Genomic DNA, 10,018 nt, shown 5'->3' on the forward strand with positions numbered 1-10,018 from the left:
TAGAAAGTTATGTCGGCATTCCAAGACTGTGAATGCGAGCATTTATCCTGGCTGCCTGTGTGATTCCTCCACAGATGTGATCCCTTCAATTCCGTTATGCTTCCTATAAATGCCCCCGGCGTTCTTGAGGCCCTACCAGAAGAAGACAGATTGGAAACAGCAGAACGGTACTTTTTTTGCCTTTGGCTTCTCATGTGGTCTGTGTCACAAAAATACGCCAGGTGCCGTGAGAGATTTCAGAAGAGCACACGGTGTCCGAGCTTGCAACCCAGAGGAGTTCAGGCCTCCCTAGGGGATAACATGCTGAATTCATGGTCGGGAATGGACAGTCTCTGCGGCCTCACATTTGCTGATCTTTAGGTGCCCCTGGAGCTCAAAGGAGCCAGAGAGTAGAGGTGGTGCTAAGTGGGCTTGGAAGGCTTCAGTGGTCATGTGAACTTGGGTTAGTACTTGAAAAAGGGTAGGATTTGGAGAGGCATAAAAAACAATAGGCTCCTCTAAAATAAAGAAAAGGGGGTGCCTGGGTGGCTCAGTTGGTTAAGCATCCAACTCCTGAGTTCTGCCCAGGTCATGATCCCAGGGTTGTGGGATCGAGCTGAGCCCTGCATCAGCCTCCACGCTGAGCGTGAAGCCTGTTTAAGATTCTCTCTCTGTCTTTCTCTCTACCCCTCCTCCCCCACCTCACACTCTCACTCTAAAGTTAAAAAAAAAAAAAAATTAATTAAAAAAATACAACTATAGGCCCCAAACCAAGGCGCTTAAGTTTGATTTTACTGGTGAGCGTCCAACAGCCGGTAGAAATACATCCTTGAATCTTCTGTCATCGTGCCCATGTCAACATTCTTACATGTAAATAATCCATTAGTGAAATCCTAAATATCTGAGGCGCGCATCTAGTTCTCAGACCTGCCCACACGCAGTGACATTTGGCAGTACCTGAGCATTTGAAACTGAACCCAGGTCTGAATGGGAAGGTTGAAGTCTTGTCCATTCAAACCACTGCCTGTGGGCATCGGTGAGGACGCTGCAGCCAGGGCGGGATGGCACGCATCTGCCCGAGGTTCAGAGGCCACGGGGAGATGCCCAGCAGGCCAAAACTTAGCTGTCCCTCCACTCAGCACTGATGCGGGGACTGTCGTGACCCAGTGTCCGCATCTGTGAAATGAGAATAAGAGTATCTATTTCACGCAAGTTGTCAAAATTACAGGCGATAATGCCGATGCCGATGACGAGGGTGGTAATTATAACAAACATTTAAAGCACTACCTGTGTATCAGGCACAGCACTTTGCACGCAGTCTCATCTACCCCCCACGATGAGGTCTCGCCGTCATCCCCATCTTAGAGACAGGAAACTGCTCACAAGAAGTTGATGTTTGCAGAGCACCCGCCTGTGGCTGCTTAGGAATCGTGAGTTTTCAATCATGTGGGACTGGAACAGCTTTTGTGGCTTTCGAGGGTACTTTCCACAACAGAAACTTGCTATGACACTTCTGTCTACTACTGCTGAATGACGTTTCTGTTGTTGTTTTTTTTTAACTTGTTTTATTTTTTATTTTTCTAAATTTACATCCAAATTAGTTAGCATATAGTGCAACAATGATTTCAGGAGTAGATTCCTTAGTGCCCCTTACCCATTTAGCCCATCCCCCCCCCCACAACCCTTCCTGTAACCTTTCTGTTTTGTCCCCCTCCCTGTTTTTATGTTATTTTTGTTTCCCTTCCCTTGTGTTCATCTGTTCTGTGTTTTAAAGTCCTCATATGAGTGAAGTCAGATGATATTTGTCTTTCTCTAACTAATTTCACTTAGCATAATACCCTCCAATTCCATCCATGTAGTTGCAAATGGCAAGATTTCATTCTTTTTGATTGCTGAGTAATACTCCATTGTATATATATACCACATCTTCTCTATCCATTCATCCATCGATGGACAGTTGGGCTCTTTCCATACTTTGGCTACTGTTGATAGTGCTGCTATAAACATGGGGGTGCATGTGTCCCTTCGAAACAGCACAGCTGTATCCCGTGGATAAATGCCTAATAGTGCAATTGCTGGGTCGTAGGGTAGTTCTCTGTTTAGTTTTTTGAAGAACCTCCATACTGTTTTCCAGAATGGCTGCACCAGCTTGCCTTCCCATATATTATTTCATTTAAAAAAATTTTAATGTTTATTTATTTTTGAGAGAGAGAGAGAGAGAGAAGCAGAGCACGAGCTCGGGAGGTGCAGAGAGAGAGGGAGACACAGAATCTGAAGCAGGCTCCAGGCTCTGAGCTGTCATCACAGAGCTTGACATGGGGCTTGAACTTACGAACTGGGACACCATGACCTGAGCCAAAATTGGATACCCAACCAACTGAGCCACCCAGGCATCCCTATATTATTTCTTTTTTAAAGCAATTGTGGATTTTTTAGTTATCTTCTCACTGGTTTCTACTTGAATTCCATGGTGGCCAGAGAACATACTGTGAATAATATCAGAAGATTGAAATCATTCAGGCTTTCATTTTGGTGTAAGATATGGTCAAGACTGGTACACATTTTCAAACGTGCACTTGAAAAGAATATGAATTCTGTAACCTCACTTTAAAAATTCCCTTTTGGGGCGCCTGGGTGGCTCGGTTGGTTAAGCGTCCGACTTCGGCTCAGGTCATGATCTCACGGTCCGTGAGTTCGAGCCCCACATCGGGCTCTGTGCTAACCCCTCAGAGCCTGGAGCTTGTTTCAGATTCTGTTTCTCCCTCTCTCTCTGCCCCTCCCCTGTTCATGCTCTGTCTCTCTCTGTCTCAAAAATAAATAAACATTAAAAAAATTTTTTTTTAAATAAAAAATAAAAAAAATAAAAAAAATAAAAATTCCCTTTTATTCTCTGCTTATAAATAATGATTCCTACCATTGTTTTTGGGTGGAAAGCAATTTATCAGCTATATGCTACTCTTTTTTTTTAAACTTTATTTATTTTGAGAAAGAGAGAGAGAGTACACAGGCAAGCAGGGGAGGGGCAGAGAGAGAGGGAGAGAGAATCTCAGGCAAGCTCCACGGCTCAGTTTCATGACCGTCAAGATCATGGCCAGAGCTGAAATCAAGAGTCGGATGCTCAACTGATTGAGCCAGCCAGGTGCCCCAGCCTTATGCTTCTCTTAACATACACTCAACAAAAGTGGGTAGAACTAACCTTGAAAGCCACAAGAATTACGTAACTCTTAAACGATCAGAATATTTCTCTATTTTATTTTGGGAAGGAAAATCCATGCCAGCTAAGCGTCTTCTCCCTTTTCAGTGAGCTCTGCGAACAGAATGTAGAAGTTATACTGACTCCAGAAATAATTGAAGCAGAATTCCCTATCTTGGACCACAAGGTCACCAAAAAAGAGAAGTAAGTAGATGATTTATGCTTAGGAAGGGGCAGCCTTCCGATCGAATGTGTCCTATATGAAGTGCATGATTGTCACGTTGTCCGAATCGAAATACCTCAGGCTTAAAAAAGAGAGATTTGCACATATCTTAGTTTATGCACAATTATGTGCCCTCAAATGTGGTTGGTAAGTGAACATTTAAGAACTGAATCCAGTTTTTCCATTTGCTTATCATCTCATTTCACAGGTGTGTTTGGGGGGGGGCACCTGTAGCCACATCTCAGCCCCACCATGTGTTACACGTGAGATCTCCAGCCATGTCACTTAACCTCAGTAACTGAGCTTCGGGTTCCTCGTTTATACCGTGCGGAACATAGTGTCCCTCCCAGACGGCGTGAGGATTAAGTGAGACACCAACGAGAGGACGTCTCGCCAGTTGCTTGATGGGAGCTAATATGCTCAGCAAACGTTAATGTTTCCCTTCGCCTCTCCCATCAGGGGCCAAAGAGCTAAGCAAACATCGTCATCCCTCAAAACATTAGTTTCGGTGAACAGTTTTGTAATGGAAATAACCTGATATAGTTCATATGGTTTATAAGTTTGAAATTCCAAGTATGCTTTTAAAATGTTTTTCTTTTGGGGCACCTGGGTGGCTCAGTCGGTTGCGCGTCCGACTTCAGCTCAGGTCATGCTTTCACCATGTGCAAGTTCAAGCCCGGAGTTGGGCTTTGTGCTGACGGCTCAGAGCCTGAAGCCTGCTTCAGATTCTGTGTCTCCCTCTCTCTCTGCCCCTCCCCCGCTCTCTCTCACTCTCTTTCTCTGTCAAAAATAAATAAACATAAAAATATTGTTTAAAATGTCTTTTTTCTTTTAAAAAATGCCTTTTTGGGGTGTATGGATGGCTCAGTCAGACATCTGACTCTTGATTTTGGCTCCAGTCACAATCTCACAGTCTGTGGGTTCGAGTCCCATGTCAGGCTCTGTGCTGACAGCGCAGAGCCTGCCTGGGATTCTTTCTCTCTCCCTGCCTCTCCCCTGCTCTCTCAAATGTGGTTTCTTTCTCCCTCTCTCTCAATAAATAAATAAACATTAAAAAATAAAAATAGGGGCGCCTGGGTGGCTCAGTTAAGCGTCTGACTTCGGCTCAGGTCATGAACTCGCTTCCGTGAGTTCAAGCCCTGCGTTGGGCTCTGTGCTGACAGCTCAGAGCCTGGAACCTGCTTCAGAATCTGCGTCTCCCTCTCTCTCTGCTCCTCTGCTTCTCGTGCTCTGTCTCTCTCTCAAAAATAAAAACAGATTTAAAAAAAGAATAATAAAGATAAAAATAAATAATTTAAAAATGCCTTTTTGTTATTAAAAAATCAGAAAATACAAAAAATCAAAACAATAATACCACCAGAGACAGTAACTTGTACATTCTGATGTACGGTCTTCCAAATATTTACTTATTTAATATCTATATTATTCATTATATATGTTAATATATATTAACATAATTATATTGATTATATACTTATGTTTTAATAACATTTAACATATTATTCATAATGTTTCATCTTCTGCACTTTTATTTATCAATCTACCATAAACATATATTTATAAATATAGGTAGACATTGTATTCCACCATAAGTTATTTAACTGTCTTCTGAGTTGTCAGTGTTCTGCTGTTAGCGATTGTGCTGTAGTAAATTTCCATGCTTACTCCATACTGCATATTGAGAATCACTGTATATAGTCTAATTGTCATTCAGAGTTCCATCAGCAGAGGTCAGGACTGCCCACATTCAAATGCCCTGAATAACATGGAAAACTATCATTTTTCTTTTCTTCTTTAGCAATAGGATAGATTTAAAAAAGACCTTCTCATTGTCTTCATTTTAACTTCTGTGTGTACAAGTGATGTTACATAGTTTTCCAGGTTATTATCACCTTATTTTTCTTCTTTAACTAGGGGCTCGCTTTGCCTTTTTTGCCAGAAGCATTTATCTGTTTGTCGTTTATTTCTGTGTCTCTTGTACATTAAGGATAATTACCCTTTCTTAGATACGTTATAAGTTTCTCAGTTTGTCTTGGAACTTTGTTTGGAATGTTTTGGGAGGCCTTGCCTTTTTTTAAAGGAACTAACCCCTTCCCCGCCCCCCACATGTCTTAGTATGGGGTTCCTTTGGCCTGTTTGTGATGGTTTCAGAGGCCTACAGAAACCAACACTCCTCGGAAAATTTTTTAGCAGTTTCTAGGAAAAGGAAATTTAAGGTAGAAAAATGTTAAATAGAATTTCAGTGAGCCTGCTTTGGTCAATTACCAATGAAATATCATCTTACACAACACAACATGTCAAACCTCATGTACCTCAACAAACAGATGCTCTTTGCACTGCATTTGTTTCAGGTTTCAAACAATTGACTGAGGGTTTTAAATAAAACCTTTTTTTTTTCTATTTTATTATTTTTTTAAGAGACTCTTCTTTTTTTTTTTTTTAGTATTTATTTATTTTTGAGAGAGAGAAAGACAGAGTGAGAGTGGGGGAGAGGGAGACACAGAATCCAAAGCAGGCTCCAGGCTCTGAGCTGTCAGCACAGCACCCGATGCAGGCTTGAACTTAGAGACCGCGAGATCATGATCTGAGCGGAAGTCAGACATTCAGCCCACTGAGCCACCTAGGCGCCCCTTTTTTTCTATTTTAAAAAACTTGCCCCTGGACAAATAATGACTTGCCACACGAATGGAGTAATATGTAATACCTCTCTGCTCATGTGCTCTTAAATGTGGTTTTTCACCCTTTATACTACAGAGCAAATGTTGAATGCCACCTGATTATCAAATTATTATTAAATGAAACAGAAGTTATTACTTTATATATTCACCCAGTGGTATTTTTTTTACATATTTCAGCTGCTTTACCACAAAAATAAACTAAGAGTGACCTCTAAACATTTCTGCACATCACATTAGCTTCTAATTTTTTTCAAAAAACACAGATGTAGGGGTGAGAGACGTTTTCTCTCTCTCTCAAAAATAAATGAATAAACTTCAAAAAAGACCTTAAAAAATACAAGAACATTCGACCCACTTTCAATAGACATATCATGGCATTTTCAATTCACCTATTTTTCTGTTTACATTATTGTATGTACATGTTTTCCCATGGCAAAATTATCAACGTGATCATCATTTTATTGGCTGAAGACTATTCCAACAGGTTGATAGCCCATAGACGGTTTTAGAAAGTTCATTGGTTCACAGGTTCTCTTCAGCTCGTATCAAGCATTATCCTGTGCTGTTTTGTCTTCTCTGTCCCTGCTTGTTCCTTTTCCTCACCTCTTCAACCTCAGGCAGAAGCTGCCAGCGTCCCCACTGTCACACACACACACAACCAGGAGGTAGACAGAATGAAAAGAACACATCCGTGGTGTATAATTTCCCATAAGGACTGCTATCTGTTTGGTCTCTGGAAAATTCTGTTTTCAGGGATGCAAAGAATCATGTGTTCTCCCTCAACAGCTGTAATTACCCTGAGAGGTTCTTTGCTGCCCTCGTGGTGATCTCAGCCTGCTCAGGACCCCCCTAAGGGGAATCATGCAAAATGTCCAAGAAACTGTGAGGGTGACTTCAGTTGCTGACACATCATTTGACACTTCTGAGATTTTCATAGTATCATTCGACCATTAGTATCTTTACTAATAAAGATAGGGAGACAGACCTATATATTTAAATGTTTTAATTTTTTTATTAGAGAGAGAGCATGAGCAGGGGAGAGGGGCAGAGGGAGCAAGAGAGAGAGAGAGAGAGAGAGAGAGAGACAGAGAGAGAGAGAGAGACAGAGAGAGAGAATCTCAAGCAGGCTCCACGCTCAGCACGGAACCCAATGTGGGGCTTGATCCCACAACCCTAGGATCATGACCTGAGCCGAATCAAGAGTTGGACACTCAACCAACTGAGCCACCCAGGCACCGCCCCTGAGATTGATTCCATTAAATGATACCAATTAATATTTTTATGACATGCATCAGGGAACATTTTAATTCCTCATTTTCAGATATTTCTGCTTTCTCAAAACTGCCAGGCATTTGTCAGAACTTTACATTTCACCCTGCTTAGAAAACGTTCCAGAAACACTTGAGTTTATATCGTATTCTCCTAACTAGGCACATCATCTAGCTGAGCTCACCATCCTCAGACATCTGTCCTTTCAACCAAATGCACTTGGATCTTTCCTTGCCAGACATTTGGAAACTTCTACCCAGCAACCCCCTTGCCATGCCCAGCCAAAGTCTGGGCTCCACACGAGCCATCACTTGATCCAGATGCAGAACCCTCCCTCTTGATTCCCCCGGTTCTGGAGCCGTCATCAGAGTCGGAGATATTATGTGTCTGCTTCATTCACAAACGTGAGGAAGCGTCTAACACTTCCTGAGCATTCAGAAGACATCATACTAAGATGTCTAGGAGTAATTTCTCATTTCACCTCGACAATATTGGGAGGTGGGAATTCCCACTGTCTGTATGTCTGGAAACGGAGCCTGAATTAGGGAACTTGGCCATGCTAAGAAACGCGTGTAGCTAAGATCGGAAGCCAGGTTTGCATCACTTATCGGCCAAGTGTTTTCACTGGTAACTAAATTATCGCTAAATATAGTTTTTTATATATACATGTAGTTATACATACACATTTATGTACATTGAGATGTGTGTGTACATATATACATATATGCTATCAATCGTGTATAAAAACATGTAAAACAAGTCATCCAGCCTTCACCGCACTATCCCCGAGCCAGCAGAAGGGCGTGGGGGGATGGGAGGTGGTGACTGGAGCTGTTACCAAATGCCCTGATGTGTCCTTGTTGGGTGTTTGATATGCAGAGAGGCCAAAGAACAAGCACAGCCAGAGGAGAAGGCGGGAGAAAAGGTGCTGGAGGAGATGAAGCTTCTGCAGAACAAAGCTCTCAACTCGTACCTGATTCTAGGATAAAACCTCCAGGAGGTCAGTTCCTGATTCTAGGATAAAACCTCCAGGAGGTCAGTTCCTTCCGTCGGCTTTCCGCCCGTCACCGTGGTCCTCTGTGTCCACTTGCATCCCAGCCATCTTTGGAATTAAACTTCCTAGAGGATAAAATCGGAATGTGGATGGTGTATATATTTTTAAATAATGATCTTTCCTTTCAAAAATAAAATGTCACTGGTGGGATGGCGGTGTCGGAAGCTTCTCGGTGCGAGATTTCGTGCTGGCACAGACTTCCTAAGTCGTGGGCCACCATGCCGAGACCAAGAGCCGGGGCTATCCGGTGTTCCTGAGAGCGTTTTTGGAGGTGTGGTGCCTGGGGCCAGAGGTAGGAGGGTTCAGAGCAGAGCTGCTTGCTCACCTCCGCGGCCCCTGAGTGTCACAGCCTTGGTGAGGACCCTCGCTCCCCAAGCATCTGTGGGACGGCACACACTAGCGAGCAGGGGCTGGAAAACGGAGGGGACACAGTGAGCCACCCAAGCGTGCAGACTGGTTTGGAAGCAACTGGAAACTATCCCTCTGGAAACGCTAAGAAACACCTGAGGCAAAAGGTCACTGCCAAGGGGTCGGGAGGCTCTGTGAAGGCATCAGCGAAAACCTTTTGATTGTGTGGGTCTTTGGTTTTGCTTGTGTTTGTTAACATGACGCCATTCATTTGCAGAAGCTGGTAAGACTGATGACATTTGGGTTATAACAACCCATCATTATCCAAGTATATTTGGATGTATTCCCTACATTCCTCTTTCTGTGCGAAGCTGTTATCAGACTCTATGTACCGTTTTAAAAGAGCTCTTCATTAGCTCATTGATTCTGACATTTTTTCTGGGATTTGTCTTTCCATCATGAAACCAAAACTCTTTAGGGGCAGGACCTACAGTGTGTTTGAGGCAATTCACATACGTTAGACAATTAAATGTTGTCAATGACCGTTTCCTTGCTGTCAGTATAATAGGTACACAAGTGAGCTTGGGTCTGTGAAGTCATTTCTTTAGTGTTCTTAAAAAATATATATATATATTTTTTTTTTTTAAATATATATTTTTTAAATGTTTATTTATTTTTGAGAGAGAGAGAGACAGAGCACAAATGGGGGAGGGACAGAGAGAGAGGGAGACACAATCTGAAGCAGGCTCCAGGCTCCGAGCTGTCAGCACAGAGCCCGACGCGGGGCTCGAACCCACCAGCCATGAGGTCATGACCTGAGCCCAAGTCGGACGCTCAACCACCTGGGCCACCCAGGCGCCCCCTTTAGTATTCTTAAAGGCTAACCCAGCCCACGTGCAAGACAGATCTTCGCATCACTCATTTATGCAACCAAGTCCCTCTGGGAATGTCCCAGAGAGAGGGAGACACCAACAGCACTAGGCAGAGGCCACGGCCCCTCCTCAGAACTGGGGTTACCAGATACAACGGCGCCCACTTGAAATTGAATTTCAGATATCAACAAATAATATTTTACTGTACGTATGTCCCAATAGGGCATGCACTTTCTGGGACATAATACGCTAAAAAAAAAAATTCATTGTTTCTCTGAAATTCATATTTAACTGGGCATCCTACATTTTTATTTGCTGAATCCGCCGACCCCATTCGACACCCAACAGCCTCGTGAGAGATCCCGGGTGAATGAAAGATGGGATGGCCGAACGACACAGAGT

The 10,018-nt window shown here is 43.0% G+C and overlaps 1 protein-coding gene across 8 annotated transcripts in view; it reads left to right on the plus strand.

The window, feature by feature from the left end:
- The window catches only part of CFAP221 (cilia and flagella associated protein 221), a 104,489-nt gene extending 96,009 nt beyond the window's left edge, over nt 1-8,480 (plus strand). For all 8 annotated transcript variants that reach the window (XM_053909670.1, XM_053909662.1, XM_053909647.1 and 5 more), the window contains 4 exons: nt 75-167; nt 3,281-3,376; nt 8,222-8,333; nt 8,369-8,480. In XM_053909670.1, coding sequence (XP_053765645.1) covers nt 75-167; nt 3,281-3,376; nt 8,222-8,330 — 298 coding nt within the window. In that variant the 3' untranslated portion in view covers nt 8,331-8,333; nt 8,369-8,480. The remainder of the gene's footprint in view (nt 1-74; nt 168-3,280; nt 3,377-8,221; nt 8,334-8,368) is intronic.
- Nucleotides 8,481-10,018: the final 1,538 nt, after the last annotated feature.

The sequence above is a fragment of the Panthera pardus genome, unplaced genomic scaffold (genome assembly GCF_024362965.1).
Source record: "Panthera pardus isolate Hobbes unplaced genomic scaffold, ASM2436296v1 HiC_scaffold_10, whole genome shotgun sequence".
Taxonomy (NCBI): Eukaryota; Metazoa; Chordata; class Mammalia; order Carnivora; family Felidae; genus Panthera; species Panthera pardus.